Source organism: Eublepharis macularius, chromosome 15 (assembly GCF_028583425.1).
Source record: "Eublepharis macularius isolate TG4126 chromosome 15, MPM_Emac_v1.0, whole genome shotgun sequence".
Lineage (NCBI taxonomy): Eukaryota > Metazoa > Chordata > Lepidosauria > Squamata > Eublepharidae > Eublepharis > Eublepharis macularius.
Window position 1 is genome coordinate 52187032 of NC_072804.1, and position 18767 is coordinate 52205798.

At 51.0% G+C, this 18767-nt stretch overlaps 1 protein-coding gene across 2 annotated transcripts in view; it reads left to right on the forward strand.

Moving 5' to 3' along the window:
• MEGF8 (multiple EGF like domains 8) overlaps positions 1 to 18548 on the forward strand; it is a 54217-nt gene extending 35669 nt beyond the window's left edge. For both annotated transcript variants that reach the window (XM_054999226.1, XM_054999227.1), the window contains exons 31-43: positions 1211 to 1374; positions 1954 to 2098; positions 2774 to 3008; positions 4189 to 4321; positions 5932 to 6142; positions 7434 to 7648; positions 8885 to 9092; positions 9680 to 9842; positions 10528 to 10720; positions 11222 to 11392; positions 14038 to 14168; positions 14958 to 15090; positions 16786 to 18548. In XM_054999226.1, the coding sequence (XP_054855201.1) occupies positions 1211 to 1374; positions 1954 to 2098; positions 2774 to 3008; positions 4189 to 4321; positions 5932 to 6142; positions 7434 to 7648; positions 8885 to 9092; positions 9680 to 9842; positions 10528 to 10720; positions 11222 to 11392; positions 14038 to 14168; positions 14958 to 15090; positions 16786 to 17988 (3305 nt within the window). In that variant the 3' untranslated portion in view covers positions 17989 to 18548. The remainder of the gene's footprint in view (positions 1 to 1210; positions 1375 to 1953; positions 2099 to 2773; positions 3009 to 4188; positions 4322 to 5931; positions 6143 to 7433; positions 7649 to 8884; positions 9093 to 9679; positions 9843 to 10527; positions 10721 to 11221; positions 11393 to 14037; positions 14169 to 14957; positions 15091 to 16785) is intronic.
• The last annotated feature ends 219 nt before the right edge of the window (positions 18549 to 18767 follow it).

Genomic DNA, 18767 nt, shown 5'->3' on the forward strand with positions numbered 1-18767 from the left:
GCTATATTGTGGGGATAAGAATAACACTGACTTTGTTCACTGCTCTGAGTGGGTGCTGATCTTTCTAGAACAGTGGTATATAAGCACAGTTTTTATTATGAGAGCTGCTGTAACACAGTGGTTAACTGGTTGGGCTGTGAATTGGCACTCTGCTGGTTCGACTTCCACTCCTGCCATGAGCTCAGCAGGTTGCCCTGGGTAAGCCACTACTTTCAGCCCAGCTCCCCAGCTGGATTGTGGGGATAATAATAACACTTGACTTTGTTCACTGCTCTGAGTGGGGCAATAATCTGTCTAGAAGAGCGGTACATAAGTACAGATATTATCAGGGCTTTTTTCTGGGAAAAGAGGTGGTGGAACTCAGTGGTGGAACTCAGGACCACACAATGATGTTACTTTGGGTCAGCTGGAAAAAGGGAGGAGTTTTTAAAAGTTTAAATCACCCTCGGTGAAAATGGTCACATGGCTGGTGGCCCCGCCCCCTGATCTCCAGACAGAGGGGAGTTGAGATTGCCCTCCACGCCGCTGTGCGGAGGGCAATCTAAACTCCTCTCTCTGGAGATCAGGAGGTAGGGCCACCGGCCATGTGACCATTTTCAAGAGGTGCCGGAACTCCGTTTCACCACGTTCCTGCTGAAAAAAAGCCCTGGATATTATTATTAATACATGATTTCCATGGTTTAAGCCAGACATCTTCATAAGCTTCTGAGAAAGAAGGCTGTGCAAATTGAATGAGGCATAAACTGAAGAGGGGGAAACTCTCTGGGAGTGTATGCCTCCACATTTCTGCCAACGAGGAACCGACAGGGAGAGGGACAAATCGGAATCCCTACCGTCCCTATTTAATAAACATGCATAGACTCCCACACAGAACTCCCATCTACGAGCGTCACCAAGTCGTGAATTCAGTGCAGATGTTCTGACCCTGGGTGGTCTCGCCACCTTTCCACCACACCCAGTTCAAAACCGCATATCGCGTAGCGTTTACAAGCCTCCGTTACAAACCAGGAAGTTCCGCCGTCTCTGCCACCAGCTCCCCAGCTGACCCTAGGCGAGGTACGAGCTCTCATCTTCAATTTCCCGTCTGCAGGATGGGATAACGATACTGGCCTGACTCACAAGGTTGTTGTAGACATTACTGAAGTACTTACCGATGCAGAGAAAGCGCTGTATACATGCTCAATATTTCTTGTTGTCTTTTCCCCTTCAGGTCTGTACGGGCACTCGGCTGTGTACCATGAAGGCACCGATGCCGTCTATGTCTTCGGCGGCCACCGCTTCCATGTGGAAATCGTTTCAGCATCCCCAGAGCTCTACAGCCTTTATTACCCCAACCTGACATGGAGTCTGCTGGCCCCCTCGCAAGGACCAAAGGTGAGGAGCTGGTGGAGGGGGCAGATTCAGGCTTGCTTGCCAGGTCTCTCGTGGGAGATCTCCTGCCCCCTGCTGGCCTTTCCTGCTGCTGCTGAGCTGGGCAGTGGGGGGAAAATGGGGTCAGGAATCTGCCATCGTCCCAACGGCATTACGTCACTTCTGGCAGGACTAGGAAGTGATGTCATCAGGTAACACTCTAGCATTCTCTGTAATCTTCATGGTTAAAACATGGAGTTTGGGGGTGAATGTTAGAGCATTGCTCTAAAATTTAGAAATGCCTTTTTCCTACATTCCATGCTGCACTAGTCATAATTTCTTGGGAGAAAGAAATTCCTAGAAAGAATGCAGGAGAGACAGAAAGGTATCGAAAGGGCTTTGGTGCTGTTACTATGAATCTTCATCTAGATTGGACGGTTCGAAACGGCAATATGACCTGGGGTGGGGGACAAGTTGAGCATCCACCTTTGAAGTGGTGACTGGTAAAAGGGACCCAGTGTGGTAGGGTGATGTTTGGAGGGGGTGACTTCGGCCAGCTATATCCTGCCACAACTCGCTCTGTCTCTGTTTCTCCCCTTCCAGCCGCTAGCTCACTTCTTCCATGTGGCTGCAGTGCTAAAGGACACAATGGTCGTGATCGGAGGCCGTACGGAGCGTGAGAATTTCACCAACCACCTTTTCTTCTACCAGCTGAACTGCAACACCTGGATCCTTCCCAACAGCACGGGTAAAAGCAAAGGGCAAGATTTGGGAACAGAACACCTCTGCTGGCAGTGCAAAGACATGAAAACAACGCCCAGTTCCTTGCTTTTCCTAAGGACTGGCAGGGGCAGAGCAAAGCCTCTATAATTTGCATCGGAGTAGGGGAAACCAGTGCTGAGAAGGGGGAGCCAGAGCAGACTGGGAGGCAAAAAGGGCCCTGGACTGCCCTTGCTTCCTGGCAGAAGGGAGAGGGAAGGAGGACCCCAACAGAACGGGGAAGGGAAGGCGGAGGCACACTATAGCTTCTGCCTGGCTGACATCCACCCTCATTATGCTGGAAGGGTGGTTCATAGCTGCCATCTCATGCTGGGTCACTCTGGGGTCAGGGTGGCCCTGGCAGAGAGCAGCCCCCCCCTGATGGCCTTAACCACTAATCCACCCCTGGGGCGGCAACAATAGGAGGAGGCGTTGTTCTCCCTGTTCTGCTTGTAGGCTTGGGGCAATATGACATCTGGTTTGACTGGTTTTGGACTAGACGCATCATTGGTCTGTCCCAGCGTGGTATCTCTTACGTTCTATAAGCGGCTGTTATTTCCTTGCAAATGCACAAACCTCCCCACCCACATACTCACTTTTGGACGTTCTCTTCTGTTTGCTCACCTGTCCGCTTTCTCCTCTCCCACCCCCATCCCCCCTTTAGCAGAAGCAGTGGTGGGCGAGCCCATCATGGAGTCTATCGCCCACGCCGTGGCTGCTGTCGAAGGCCGGATATACCTCTCAGGGGGCTTCAATGGTGTGGCACTGGGGCGGATGGTGGCTCTCTCTGTGCCCTCCGACCCTTGCCTCATTTTCTCCAGCTCTGAAGCCTGCAACGGATCCAGCGCGAGCTGCACGTGGTGCCGAGCCAGCTGCCTCTCTGCTGATACTGCTGAGAGGTATGTGCGTATGGGAGCCAACTCGGGGGGGCTTCCGTCTTTGGGAAACAGGGGAATTCTCGACTTAGAATCTGTTGCTTTTCACATGGCAGGCATTGGGTGATACGTCAACATACATGCAGATCTGGTCATTTGGTTTTCGATCTCCCCTATATAAGCCCCGTGGTGCAGAGAGGTAAGCTGCAGCATTGCAGCCCAAGCTCTGCTCCCGACCTGAGTTCGATCCCGGCGGAAGCCAGGTTCAGGTAGCCGGCTGAAGGTCGACTCAGCCTTCCATCCTTCTGAGATCGGTAAAATGAGTACCCAGTTTCCTGGGGGTAAAGTGTAGATGACTGGGGAAGGCAATGGCAAACCATCCCATAACAAAGAGTCTGCCAAGAAAATGTCGTGATGTGACGTCCCCTCCCATGGGTCAGAAATGACTCGGTGCTTGTACAAGGGACTACCTTTACCTTTTTTTATACAAGCCTTTAACAAATCACCCTCAGATGCTTCTAGTTTTTGGAATCTTTCTACAGAAAGAAAGAGAGGTTTCAAGAAATGGGATTTGCTTGCTTTTCTGTGGAACAGGCTGTCGTACCTTCATGAAAGCCTGACTGATCCCTAGGAATACCAAACAATTACATTTTGCTACCTCCCACTTTCTCTCAAGGCTGGCTGGCTGCTCTTCTTCCTGGTTTTCTAATCCTTTTTCTAGATCCTGCAAAAAAACCATTTTTTTCCAGATAGTCTTTTTGGCCTGATTAGATCTTCATGCCTCTTTTCACCTCCCAGATCTCTTGAACCCAGTTTTGTCTTAAGTTTGTTTTGGGGGTGTCTCACCTTGGAGCATTTTACTGCAAATATCGTGTCGCCGATTTTTCAACCAGACAGACCAGAGACTCTTGCAAGACCCCAGTGGTCCTCTGCCAGTTGCAATAACTTCATAACATCCTCACATCAGCTTCCAATTTTACCCCAGACTACATTCCCCGCCGCCCTTTTCCATTATTCTCCTTGCCTTGTTTGCATCCAGGGAGACTGACAGGTCTTTATTTTATGATATGTCCTGCCTTGTTTTTAGAAGGCTTTGCAACCTCTCTTTATCAAGCACCCTGACGGAGGGTGGAAGGCATCAGTAGGTGAGGAGCAAGGGATGGAGAATATCGATATTGACCTTTGCGGCTTCTCTGCTTTCCAGGCTGGGCTGTTCCTTCGGAGGGGCCTCCTGCTTCCCCACCCCCAGGTCTGCGGATGAGTGTCGGCGGCTTCGAACATGTAGCGAGTGCCTCGCTCAGCACCCCCGGGCCATGGCCCACAGTCTCGGTATTCCCGTGAGTTGCCTCCTGTTTGGTGTTCTCGGGGAGGATAGCTCAGCCAGCAGGGAGCGCTGTGGAGCACCTTCTGTCGCTGGGTTGAGAGCCTTGAACTTGGCGCTCCTGGAGTCCATGGGATGGGGGTTATAGCCTTAGGCAGGGTTTTTTTTCTGGGAAAAGAGGTGGTGGAACTCAGTGGTGGAACTCAGGACTGCACAATGACGTTACTTTGGGTCAGCTGGAACAAGGGGGGTGTTTTTAAACGTTTAAATCACCCTCGGCAAAAATGGTCACATGGCTGGTGGCCCTGCCCCCTGATCTCCAGACAGAGGGGAGCTTAGATTGCCCTCCGCACCGCATGGCGCGGAGGTCAATCTAAACTCCCCTCTGTCTGGAGGTCAGGGGGCGGGGCCACCGGCCATGTGACCATTTTCAAGAGGTGCCGGCACTCCCTTCCCCCGCGTTCCAGCTGAAAAAAAGCCCTGGCCTTAGGGACACAGTGCGCTATGTGGTCCTGACCGCTCCAGTTCCTGCTTTAACCTGAAATGGAGGAGAGGGGAGCTATAGGAGACAGGAAACCTGAAGATGGGTCTGACATTCTGGCATGCCACATGGGCAGGCTTTAAAAACATGGCTGGAAGAAAAGAAACATAATATTATATATTAGCAAAGGACCAAAGACCCATGCCCAAGATGGGACTGTCCCTACACTGTGCTGTTGCAGATCACCCTGACTCAGATCAGTTGATGCCTGGCCTCCTCTCGCCAGTTGAGACCATCTTCCCTTGCTATGCGCTCTGTGCCACACCCCTTCCTGCAGAGGGGAAACGGGTGGCAGCCAGAGGTGGGACTTTTTCAGTGGTGGCACCTTACTTTTGGAATGCTTAGGGTTTATCTGGTACCTGCCTTACTTTCCTATTGGCACCGGGCCAAAACATTTGCCTTTTTACCCCAGCATTTAACTGAGCAATGCTCTTTTAAACTCAGCTTTTAACTGAGGTGTATTCTGTGCAGGGCTTTTTTTCTGGGAAAAGAGGTGGTGGAACTCAGTGGATTGTCCTCGGAGAAAATGGTCACATGGCTGGTGGCCCCGCCCCCTGATCTCCAGACAGAGGGGAGTTGAGATTGCCCTCCATGCCACTCAGCGGCATGGAGGGCAATCTAAACTCCCCTCTGTCTGGAGATCAGGGGGGCGGGGCCACCAGCCATGTGACCATTTTCAAGAGGTGCCGGAACTCCATTCCACCACATTCCAGCTGAAAAAAAGCCCTGCTTCTATGAATATCTGTTAAGCCACTGAATGTTGGTTTATACTGATTTTTATGTCCTGGCTAGTTTTGGGGAGCTTATTCATTAGGGTTCATTTTTATTATTAATTAGTTATTTAATTAATTTTTTATTCTGCTCTCCCCGCAAGCGGGCTCAGAGCGGATCACAACAGTATAAAAATACAGCAATAAAACTTGACAGCAGTGTACATTTTCTAAATAAATACATCACAGTGACCCACAAGGAGGTGCCAGTGTGCCAGAGGACTTAAGGAAGGGAAGGGCAGTTGGTGCCAGTGGGCAAAATCAAAACCTCCCGTGCGCAGCCGTTGACTTCCTGGTCTCTGCCCCCTCCCCCAGGCCTTACCGCAGTGTAAATGGTGCACCAACTGCCCCGAGGGGGCCTGCATCGGCAGCAGCGGCAGCTGCACTTCGGAGAACGACTGCCGCATCAACCAGCGCGAGATCTTTGTGGCCAGCAACTGTTCGGAGATCTCGTGCGAGGCCTCGGACTGCGCCAAGTGCACCGCTTCGGGGAAGTGCATGTGGACCCGCCAGTTCAAACGCACCGGTGAGGGATGGGATGGATTGGGGGAAGGAAGATCGTAACGGGGGGGGGGGGGGCTTGGCTGGGTAACGTAGCAGCCTGGGGAAGGGGGCTGTGCAGAGAACGGGGGGGCAGGGCACTGTCGGAGGATAAGAGAGGAAGGGCTTTGGGGAGGGAGCAAGATAAAGGGTGCTGGGTTGGGCCGACTGCTGGTCCCCCTTGCTTGCTGGGGGATGAACGGCAAAGGAATGCATTGGGAAAGGGCCAGTGGGAGGCTGGTTGGGTTTTTTTTTTTTGCAGGATTCATTGATGGCTTGAAACTTGCCATAATGAACTTGCTGGGCTGCCTTTGGGCTTGACCCGGAAGTTACAACTGGTCCCAGAATGTGGCACCACACATCCTTACTGGGACGCCATTTCGGGCACACATCCGTCTTGTGCTGTGCCAGCTGCACTGGCCCCCAGTTCAGTGCCGGATCTAGTTCAAGGTGATGGTTTTAGTGTTTAAGGCCCTTTACGGACTGGGACCTGCATACCTGCGGGACTGCCTCTCCCAGTATGTCTCCTGCAGGGGATAAGCAGCTCTTTCAGGTCTCTAGCCCATGGGATGTTCGTCTGGCCTTGACCAAGGCCGGGGCCTTTTCAGCCCTGGCTCCGGCCTGGTGGAACGCACTCCCAGTTGAGATCTGGGCCCTGCTGGACCTGTTACAGTTCTGCAAGGTTTGCAGAGGCACTGGGCCTTTGGTTGTGAGCCAGCCCTCTCCTGCCCGCTACGTCCCGTGCTCCGCCAGTGGCTGCCCTGGGCCTCTGCCACAGCTATATCCATGGTTTTGGGGTATTTATTGTAGCCTGTATTGTTCATGGTGCCAGTTTTGTATTATACTTAATTTTGAAATTTTTGGAGTTGTTTTTAGATATTTGTATATGCTTTTAATGTATGATGTATTTTTGTTGTTTATTGTTGTTAGTTGCCCTGAGCCCATTCGTGGGGAGGGTGGGGTATAAATCTAATAAAATAAATAAATAAAATAAATTAATAAAGTGGAAGGTGGCCTAGAGGCAGAGCACAGTGGCCCAAGATGTTTTAATGCCGAGGGCGAAAAACGATCACAAACCTTCCCACTTTTTTGATCCGGCCTCTTGTGCGAGCGGGGCTGTGGTCTTGATGTAGCTCCCCACCAGCGTCATCCGGGGAAACTCCTGCTAGATCGTGCTGGTCCCCCAACTCTCATACCCTGCCGTGCTTAGTGTCCTCCCTTTCCCGGTGTTTAGCTTTGGCCTCTGACAGCCGCTTCTCTCCCTCCCCGATGCCCAGGGGAGACGCGGCGCATCCTCAGCGTCCAGCCCACGTACGACTGGACCTGCTTCAGCCACTCGCTCCTCAACGTCTCCCCGATGCCCGTGGAGTCCTCACCTCCGCTGGCCTGCCCCACCCCCTGCCACAACCACAGCACCTGCGGGGAGTGCCTGAGTTCCAAAGGGGCCGACGGGGGCTGGCAACAGTGCGTCTGGAGCATCAGCTTGCAGCAGGTTTTCCTCTCTTCTTTGGGCATCTTCGTGGAGGCCATTGCGGGCTCTCAGCCGCGATAGTCAAATGGAACCTCTGTGTTCAGAGCCAGTGTACCTTGGAATGCCAGTTGCTGGCGGAGGGGGCAGTGGGAGGGAACTGTTGCCGTTATGTCCTGATGTTGAGCTTCCAAGCAGCCAGTTTGGTGTAGTGGTTAAGAGCGCGGGACTCTAATCTGGAGAACAGGGTTTGATTCCTCACTCCTCCGCTTGAAGCCAGCTGGGGGACCTTGGGTCAGTCACAGCTTCTCGGAGCTCTCTCAGCCCCACCCACCTCACAGGGTGTTTTGTTGCGGGGATAATAATAACATACTTTGTAAACCGCTCTGAGTGGGTGTTAAGTCATCCTGAAGGGCGGTAAATAAATCGAATGTTATTACTATTATTATTATCTATGTGGATGCTGGAATGAAGGACCTTTGGTGCAGTCCAGAGGGCTCATTTTGTGTTATTAGATTCTTAGTCCGTCCCAGAGACAGCAGGGAAGTTGAGAATGGGAAGGGCTGGACCAGAAAATAACTATTGTGATGAAGAAGCACAGCCTCTGCCTCTCCTTGCAGGCTTCCCTGAATTGGCGTGCCGGTGGAATTTTCTATCCCTGGGCGGCCTCTTCCAGTTCTTGCCCAGAATTCAATATTCCTGGGATGTGAAGCTTTGATTCTTTTTTTAAGCAAAGCTGTTTTCTAGCCCTTAGTGGCTGTGGAAATGAAGCTCCAAACTGTGCGAGTGGTGTACATTTGTTTAGAATCATTGAGTTCTAGTTGCACCGTGAAAATACAAAGCTGCTTTGTCCTGAGTTAAACCGCTGGCCCATCAAGTCTGTGCTTTTATTGACTTCATTTCTACGCTGCCTTTCTCCTCGGTGGGGACCCAAAGCAGCTTTCATTCTTCTTCTTTCCATTTTTTTTATCCTCACAACCACCTGCGAGGTAGATTAGGCTGAGAGTGACAATCTCCTGTGGCAAAGTGGGGCCTCGAACCTGTGTCTCCCAGATTCTAGTCTGTCACTCTACCCACTACACCGTGCTGTTTCTTTCCTCTGTCAGTGGCTTTCCCAATCTCCAGTGGAGGGCTTTTTCATCACTTGCTACTATTGGAACTTTGTAATAGGAGATGCCAGGCATGGAACGTGGTGAAGAAAATAAATTTTCATGGCCGTTGTCAAGGGAGGGCTAACCATTCTCTTTTTCCTTTTCACAGTGCATGAGTCCCACTTACCTGCCCATGCGCTGCGCGGCTGGGATGTGCGGCCGGGTGCTGAGCGGGGCTGAGAGCTGCTCCCCGTCCTGTTCACACTTCCAGCAGTGTGCCCTGTGTATCCAGCAGCCCCGGTGTGGCTGGTGCAGCCTCTGGGGCGAGAATGGCAAGGGGCGCTGTATGGAGGGTGGCCTGAGTGGCTCTCGCCGTGGTAGGTACCTGGGCCGGGCCTTTCTGGGGCATCTTCTTGTGGTGAGAGGGAGATGTATGGCGATGTGACCTGCTGCTTAAGAGGCTAGCAGCCTACCAAAGCAAAGGTAGCATCTCCAGCTGCACTTCCAAAGGCATAGAATCAGAAATATTTGGAAAATCAGAAGATTCCACACACCCCACTAAACTTTGGCCTGTGTAGTTTTCCTTTGTGAGCAGGAGAGCCAGTTTGGTGTAGTGGTTAAGAGCGTGGGACTCTAATCTGGAGAGCTGGGTTTGATTCCCCACTCCTCCACTTGAAGCCAGTTGGATGACCTTGGAGGGGTCACAGCTCTCTCAGAGCTCTCTCAGCCCCACCCACCTCACAGGGTGTTTGTTGTGGGGATAATAATGACATACTTTGTAAACCACTCTGAGTGGGCGTTATGTTGTCCTGAACGGCGGTATATAAATCAAATGTTATTGTTATTGTTATTATTATTTAACAAGGGGTAGGTGGGAGCAATCATAGGACCGTCCCCTTCCAGAGCTTTGCCTGAGCCCCAGATGGTTCTCACGGTGTCTTGCCCTGTCCTTGTACCCTTGCAGGAGAATCTCCGTTGTGCAATATGGAGGCAGACTGGGCATTCATGGCGTGCCCTCCGGAGAACGAGTGCCTGAACGGGCACCACGACTGCAACGAGACGCAGAACTGCAACGACCTGCCCCACGGGTACAAGTGCACGTGCAAGAACGGCTACATGCTGGACAAGTGAGTGTGAGGGAGCGCCTGTGCAGGCAACTGGGTGTGATTGTGCCAAGGGGGCAAGGTGAAGGTCCTCACTATGGATTTTAGAGTTCTTGTAGCCAAAAAGGCCGAAGGGGCAGAACTGTGTTTCTCCTGCCAGCTGCTCCAGCTGCAGTTTCCAGCTGGGTCCAACCGTGAGAGTAGGGGAAGGGCCAGAACAGGAAGCTGAACCCCTTCGATGTCCCAAAACTCTGCAGCATCCGGCTCAGGCAGTTAAAGAGTCCGATCATCCAGTTAATCCTTGGATACACGTTCTAAGCCCTCTTGCATCTACTCTTCTTTACCTTGGCTTAGCTTTCCCACTCGCTACCATCTCTGGCTGCTTTCTTGAGCCGATTTCTGCACTATGTCTCTGCCGTGGGATCCCTTCTGTACGATGGTCACCCCTTCGCCCTGCTCTGCCCCTTACTCCAACTTGCCCACTGTCCATGCAGTGTCTTTCTCAGCCGTACGGTCCCCTTTCTCCGGCATCTCTCCTGCTCGCTTCCCAGATTCCACTCTGTACTCCTTAACCCTTCACTTCTTTGCCCCAATGTCCCACTGAACCGTATACTTCACTGATCCTTCCCAACTCCAGCTTGGCTCGCTTCTGGACTTGATCTTCAGACGGACCGAAAAACTTCACTGTCATCCCCTCCCTTTCTTGCAGTGCGACTGGGCTTTGCAAGCCGGTTTGTGACCAGGGCTGCGTGAACGGGACCTGCGTGGAGCCCAACGCCTGCCAGTGTCACTTTGGCTACGTGGGGCAGAACTGCTCAGTGGAGTGCCAGTGCAACAAGCATAGCAACTGCCAGGGCGTGGAGGCACAGGATCAGTGCGTGGAGTGCTTCAACAATACCATGGTGAGGGCAAGCATGGGGCTAGGGGCGAGAGACAGGGGGGAGAGCCCAGCTGGCCACAGGAGCCACATTTCTTTGATTTAGCAGCAGGGGCCCATTAAGGCTGCTGTGCAACGGTTTGGTGGGCCAATAGCTTGGGGGTCCACTGCTTGACCCCAAGCGACGGCAGCCCTGGCTTGCTGCAAGGTAAGTGTGAATCGCTACTGCAAAGTGGCAGCCCCAGCCCCGTGCAAAGTGGACAGGTAGGACAGGTAGGAGACTGCTCTTCTCTCTTCTTTTGGGGAGGAAGGCCCTTTTCCAGGACTCTCTTTGCCTACCATTCTGTTCTGGGTTAGCATTTTGCCCCGTTGATGAGACTCAGCGTTTGTAGACTTTTTAGTCTGCGTATCGTGGCCTCTGCGGAGAGGGAGGGCTGTTCAACCAGTTCCCTGCCTGCAGCCCCCTTTCCCCCCCGCCTCCCCTCCAACCTCTTCCTCTCTGCCCCTTCGCCTCTCCCCCATTCAGGGAGAACACTGTGAAAAGTGCCAGCCGCTCTTCGTCGGTTCAGCCTTGAATGGAGGGTCCTGCCGCCCGTGCCATGCTTTCTGCCGGGGCAACAGCAATATCTGCATCACACAGGAAGAGTACGAGAGAGCCCGCCGGGACCCTGCCCGCTACCCGCTGGAGCCTGCCTTGGTGAGTGCAAAGAGATATGCCGGAATTGATGGTGTCGGTGATTCTGGGACCCTGGGCAGAAGTCCAGGATTTATTTATTTATTTATTTCAAATTTGTATTCCGCCCTCCCCGCGAGTGGGCTCAGGGCGGATAACAACGTATTAAAAATACAATTAAAATACAATTAAAAATTTGTGTTAATTAAAAACAACACATTTAAAAGAGGATGGTGGACAGTCTTCACAGGGAGGGTTTTATACCCTCCCTTTTTCCCCCCAGGCCAGCAGAGGCCCAGCCTCAGCCATATGCCTGGCGGAACAACTCTGTCTTGCAGGCCCGGCGAAAAGATAGCAGGTCCTGCCGGGCCCTGATTTCAGCAGACAGAGCGTTCCACCAGGTGGGAGCCAGGATCGAAAAGGCCCTGGCTCTAATTGAGGCTAGGCAGGCCTCCTTGGGGCCGGGGACCACCAACAGCTGTTTGTCCCCTGATCAGAGTGTCCTCCGGGGAATGTATGGGGAGAGACGGTCCCGTAGATACGCTGGTCCCAGTCTGCACACAGGGCCTTATAGGTCAATACCAGATGGGGCCCTAGAATCAGTTCTGCACACACACTCATCCCTCTGCCCGCCACCACCACTGGGGCCAAGCAGGAGGCAGCCTTGGCCCCTTGGAAGCCAGCGGTCTGAGCCTAGGAGACCGTGGGTGCGTATTGCCCTGGAGCTGGCGGCCTGAGCCTCAGATGTTCCAAACCCTGTGAGAACAGGCTATTTAGAATCAATACATAAACAGTAAGACTTTATGTAATAAGCCCTTTATAAAAAATACAGTATCATTTTAAACACATTTACAAAATATCTATAACACAATATATACTTTCTTACTTTCCATCTTATAATAGCCAAACACAATGAAGAATAAAGTCCACAATATTGGTAATGACCATTAGTCTTTAGATTGTAAATTCCATTTTCAATAGAGCGTGCCCTTTGTTTTAAACTTCGGCTTAGGCTGACGGGTAGCCCAAGGTTTCTCCTCTTTTCAGCTTAGCTTTTATCGAAACCACAATTTCCTCATAGGACAAATAACTTGTTCCTAAGACACAACAATACCTGCAAACAAAAAGACCTCCTTATGCGTCATGAACTTCACGCAGGGTCAGTTATTAAAATTCTAATGGTAAAAGATACTCACCAATTACAATTCAATTTTATTTCTAAAATGTATTGTAGATACTGTGTAAATGTGTTTAAAACTATATTGTATCTTTTATAAAGAGCTTATTCTATAAAGTATTATTACTGTTTTATGTATTGATTCTAAATAACCTGTTCTCACAGTGTTTGGATTGTTTTGTTGGTATTGCTCTTATCACACTGTGGCCGTTTCCACGTGTCTTACCTGCCTGTGGAACATCGTGCGAAAGACCCGGAAGACAACATCTTCTCGCGCGAAATCGCGCCAGGAAGACGCTGTTATCCGGGAGTTTTTCGTGGAAAATTCCCAGATAACAGCGTCTTCCTGGCGCAATTTCGCACGAGAAGACGCTGTCTTCTGGGTCTTTCGCACGATGTTCTGCAGACAGGTAATACGTGTGGAAACGGCCTGTGTATTCTTTTAATTGAGCCTCAGATGTGGCAGGCATGGAAAGCTGTTGCCACAAGCAGGCAGCTCAAGCCCTGGGTGGGTCAGGCAGGAGTGGCGGTGGTGGGAGCCTCTTCTTCTTCTCTCTCCCTCCCCCCCGCCCCCAGCACAGTCAAGCCTCCCGCTCAGCATGGGGCCAGGGCACCTCCCCAGTTTGTCCATCAGCTAACATCTCACCTCTGTGCAGGGTGCTGTGCAACACTTGCCTAGTAAGATTGGGAATTGACTTCTGCAGTGGGCACCACCTCGCCCGCCAATCCGATTTATGAACTGGATTTCTCGACACCCACTACCCCTCTGCATACCCCACCCTATCCAGTCATGCCTGCTATTGTCATTCACCAGCTATTATCATTCAGCTTCTGCAGTCGCTCCCCTCTCCAAGATATAAGGACAGATGGACTCACATTCTAGCTGTATCTGAAGAAGTGAGCTGTGACTCACGAAAGTTCCTACCCTACCACAAATTGTGTTAGTCTTATAGGTGCTACTGGACTCTCGCTCTTTTCTACTGCTACAGACAAACATGGCTACCCATCTGGATTTCTTTGCATTTTCTTTGTGCGTTTAGTGAAGTGGACACATCTGTAATTATCACACATCATGGTGAATGTGCTTTTCACTGCGTACAAATAATCATACCGGGGGGAAAAAGATTTGCACTGGGTTTTTTTTTCTACTTCTGCTTTCTCCCCCCTTTATATTGTCAAACAGTTCTGCACCCCTGAGGGCTAGAAACAGCTCTTCCTCCCTCGCTCGCTCACCAAACGGGAATGCTGGAGATTCTGATATAATTTGGGGGTTCCGACTGGATTGCATGCTGCATAGAGCCTGCCATTAGTAGAATGAATAACGGGCAGTTCCTGAAGAGGGTATCCAGACTTTTGTACCACAGTTTTGAGGTGACGAGGACCTGTATTGTAGCCTCAGCAGCTTTGGCAGATCACAGGGAAGCATCAGAGGATGGGTGGGGGTCATGTTGTTCTGCCAGTCTTCCTTCCTGACCCCTTGTCTTTGTTGCAGATCCCCAAGTGGGTAGCAGAAGGACCAGCCGAGGACGTGGCTGTCTGTGTGAACTGTCAGAACAACAGCTTTGGGGAGAAATGTGAGAGCTGTCTGCAAGGCTACTTCCTGCTGGAGGGGAAGTGTACCAAGTAAGGCCTGTTGTGTGATCGAGAGAGAGCCTCCCCCCCGCCCCGCCAGTGATAGGACTAGGTTCAGAAAAACCCTTTTATAAGGGGAACGGGTCTATGGACTGTACCGCTGTGTATAGTATGTATTACCTGTTTGCGGCATCTATTATCCTGCTGTTAATGCATGGTCTTCTACTTACATAATACATTTCTGCATGGTTGAACATGCTGTGCTTAATATTTACAATTAGTTTTCAGATTTTTGTAATCTTAGTCCTGATATGTGGCATATTATCAGTCTATCAATTGCATCGATTTACACGGTGTAATCTGCCTTGAGTCTCATTGGGAAAAAATGGACTCCAAGTAAAGTAAATAAATAATGCCGTCATTTCTACAGTGCTGCAATAACTTTTAACTTGAGTGTTCCATCATATATTTTCTTGGGAGGAAACATTTTGCTCTCCTATAGATCCCTCCCCCAACTATTATGGGGAACTTTTTCTTTCTTGGCCTCCTGTAGATGATTATTGTTGGGCGAGGGAGTTGGTAGTTCTGCCGTTAAGAAATCTCCTTTGCAAGATCACTTCCTGCCCTAGATGAATCCCACCCTGAGATTTTTAGTGTAGCAGAAAATGGTCTTCGGCTATATAACAATTCAGTTCAGTACAGCAGAGAACGGTGCAGGTTGCGTTATTTCCTAGGGGCTTCCTTGTGTCAGTTTTCTGTGCTGCAGTGCCATCCTCCGCCCTGGCCTGGTGTGGCAACTGAGGATGCCTCAACCTTGCTCTCTCTTCCCTCCTCCCGAAGATGCCAGTGCAACGGCCACGCCGACTCTTGCAACGAACTGGATGGGACGAACTGCCCCTGCCAGAATAACACCGAGACTGGACCTTGCCAGAACAGCGCCCAGTCCGACAAAAAGGACTGTTACAAATACCAGGTAGGGGGTGAGGGTTAGGGTGCGGGAGGGTGGGGGTCTTGGCAGAGCTGAACACTGGGGCATACCAAGTACGGGGATGTCCTAGAATGAGAAGGAAGAAAAGGCAAGTGTCCGGAAAATTCTGGCTAGAGCTGGCTTTTTTGAACTCTTTGGAAAGAACCGGACAGACTGGTTTTCTAGAATTCCCAGGAAGCTTTTGAAGACTGACGATGCCACTAGAAAAGGGATATGGGGAGAGATGATAAGAACTCAGATTGCAAGTTCCACTTGGTGCTTTCTTTTTACTGAAGGGAAGAGCCACAGGCCAATTCAAGACAAATCCATTTCAAGTTAGTGTACAATTGTTACTGAACACCTTGCCCTCTGAAATGTTTTTTTCCAAACAACAAAGATAAGCATAGGCGATGTGTGTCCAGCCAAAAGACAGCTTCCACCACAGGGGGTGGGATTGCTCCACCAGTACTGGCATTTGGGAAAGCAAATTATTTCTTTATTTAGTTTGCTCCACCTTCACCTGCCCCCCTTTTCTCGCTGAGACTCAACAAAGCTGAATACAACGTGAGCTACATATTATTTTACTTGGATATGCTGAAGCAATTGTGCATGAAGAGCTCCATGAGATGATCTGGAGTTTCTTAGAGGTCTTCGTAGTACTTGGAGAACTGAATAAAGGAAGCATGGTTGTCTGTGGAACAGGAAGAATCCAACAGGCGTTTTGCAAATATTGAGAGCTTTTAAAATTAATTTTATGGGATGAGCTCATAATATGGATATCCACACACACATGCACACATGCGCATGCTATTATAATCGTGTTTTTAATCTATACAGCTCTTGCAGCTGTATATAGAATTATGAATTTTTTTGCACTTGTACATCTTTAAAAACAATGTGATGGTTGTGAAGCTGAACTTCTTTGTACATTGTCTGGTGAAATCTCAGGAACAAGATACTGAGCTTAACTTCCAGAGGGCATAGCTCTCACTTGCTCTTCCCCAGGATAATGAGAGCTTGAGGTAGATTAAGGGGTGTAGCCATTGTTGGTCTGGAGTAGATTTGAGTGCAGTAGCACCTTAAAGGACTTTGACCTGGATAGCCCAGGCAAGCCGGATCTCGTCAGATCTCGGAAGCTAAGCAGGGTCTGCCTTGGTTAGTAATTGGATGGGAGTCCTCCAAGGGTTGCAGAGGCAGGCAATGTTAGTCTCTTGCCATGAAAACCCCACCGGTCTCCTGTACCTTGCTGTGAAAACACAACCAGAGGTTGCCATAAGTCAGCTATGACTTGATGGCACTCTATACCACACAGTACCTTAAAGACCAACAAGATTGCCAGGTATAAGCTCTTGACGGTCACATTTCATATCTGATAAAGGGAACTTGACTCTTGAAAGCTTATACCTGGGAAATCTTTAAGGTTGGTCTTTAAGGTGCTACTGGACTCAAGTCTTGCTATTCTAGAGCTCAAGGATAAATGTAGCAGAATAAGAGACATTACACAAAAGAGATTTGATTTGCATTTTTATACGGGCCGCAGAATTTCAAAAAATAAATAAAATGTCCAATTACTTATCCTAATTCTTGAGTAGGAAGAATAGCCTGAGATTGATGTAGAAAATCTGCATGCCACCTCTCCGGAGCTCTGTTTGAGATAGCTTGAGCTGCCCCAGATTTGACTTTGCTCTCCTGTCTCCCCAGTGTGCCAAGTGCCGTGAATTTTTCCATGGGAACCCAGTAGGTGGGCACCAGTGCTATCGGCTGATTATTGTGGATCAAGAGAGCTGCTTTGACCCCACCTCCCAGGTCAACTGCTTTCACGAGCCCAACATCAAGAACTTGCCACTTGGACGCACTGTCTTCTTCGGTGTCCAGCCCAAGTTCACCAACGTGGACATTCGCATCACCATCGACGTGACGTTTGGCGGTGTGGATGTCTACATCTCCACGTCGTATGAGACGTTTGCCGTGGACGTGGATCGGGTCACAGGCATGCACTCCGTACGGGTGGTGTCGCCGGTCGATGAAGCGACCGGACGCGGCGGTGCAAATAACGGAAGCCAGACTTCGCCGCCCGTGCGAGAGAAACATACCCATGGCCTCATCACTTACATCACCGTGCGAGCGCAGCATTCCGTGCTGATCGTCCGAGGTGTTCGAGACCGCGTTGTCATCACCTACCCCCATGAGATCCACGCCCTCAAATCCAGCCGGTTCTACATTGTCTTGCTGGGGGTTGGGGGCACCAGCCCCAACGTCACAGAGTCCCAGGGGCTGCTGTCCTTCCGGCAGGACCAGGCCCACATCGATCTCTTTGTCTTCTTCTCCGTCTTCTTCTCTTGCTTCTTCCTCTTCCTCTCGGTTTGTGTCCTGCTTTGGAAGGTCAAGCAGTTCCTGGACTTGCGGCATGAGCAACGGCGCCACCTACAGGAGATGACCAAGATGGCCAGCCGGCCCTTTGCCAAGGTGACCATTTACTTTGAGCCCGACACCCTGGGTGCGGCTGCTGAGCTGATTTTCTTGCCCGCCCGCCCCCACAAGCATCCAGCACTGGCTGCCGCCCAGCCCCTGCCCAGCCGCCTGAAACCTTACCACGAGGTGCCCTACCCCGTGGCTCACTTCCGCCGCTCAGAGCCTTTCCTCTCCCACCTCATGGGCTACTCCTACTCTAGCTTTCGGGTGGGGCCCATCACCTTGGAGCCCACGGACGACGGCATGGCTGGGGTGGCCACTGTCCTCTTTCAGCTGCCAGGAGGGCTGCACGCCCCAAACCGTGCCTGCCTCGGCTCAGCCCTCGTCACTCTGCGCCACAACCTTCAGGACTACTGCAGCAGCAGCCATGGAGTCAGCAGCTCCCGAAAAGGGATCCTCAGCCACGAGAACCTCACGAGCATGTCCCTGTGAACTACTGGAGGTGGGGTGGCTCTGGCAGGCTTTGAAAGGGTGGGACGCGTTGCTTCTGCCATGCTTCTCAGTCTGTACTTGCATCAGCGAGATGCCCGAGAAATGGTTGAGGCCGTGACCAGGAAGAGGAGCAGCAGCTCCATGAGGGATATGAGGAAGCCCCTGCCCGCATGTCGAGGACACGGACATAACCATCAAGCAGGGGCCGCTGTTCTCATGCGTCTCAAAGGCAGGGGGCAGACTCATATTGTGGTTGCTCACAATTCGCTGTGGCTGCTCCCTCCCCGTTTTCCTTGTGTGGATCACACAGCTGCACAGGAGCGGCTGGACCAGAGGGGCATGCAGGAGTGATTGTCGGCCAAATACTCTCCCTTATGGTATGGGAAAGAAGCGTAAGGAGGAGGGAGGAGGGCAGAGATTCCTGATGCCCGTGTGCATGTGGTAGGTTGGTTTTTTTTTTTTTTAAATGAGCAATTTCCCTCTTGCTTTCCATTTACTTTGGTCTTTTAGACAGTATTCCCCCACCCCTCGGAAGGTAATAAAGAAGGCTGTCCACCGTTTTTGTCTTCCTCGGGTCAGACAGCCATGCTTTAGGTCGGTGCTACAGCTCTTACTGGTCCACACCATATCAACCTGCTGGGTGAGGTTGGGTTGGGTCAGGTTTGAGCGCTCTGTTACAGAAAAAGAGACCAGCCAGTGTCCACAGGCACTCGTCTCTTTGCTGACGTGGTCCTTCACTATGTGAGATTTATTTATTTTTTGGCAAGCGTTCACACTGG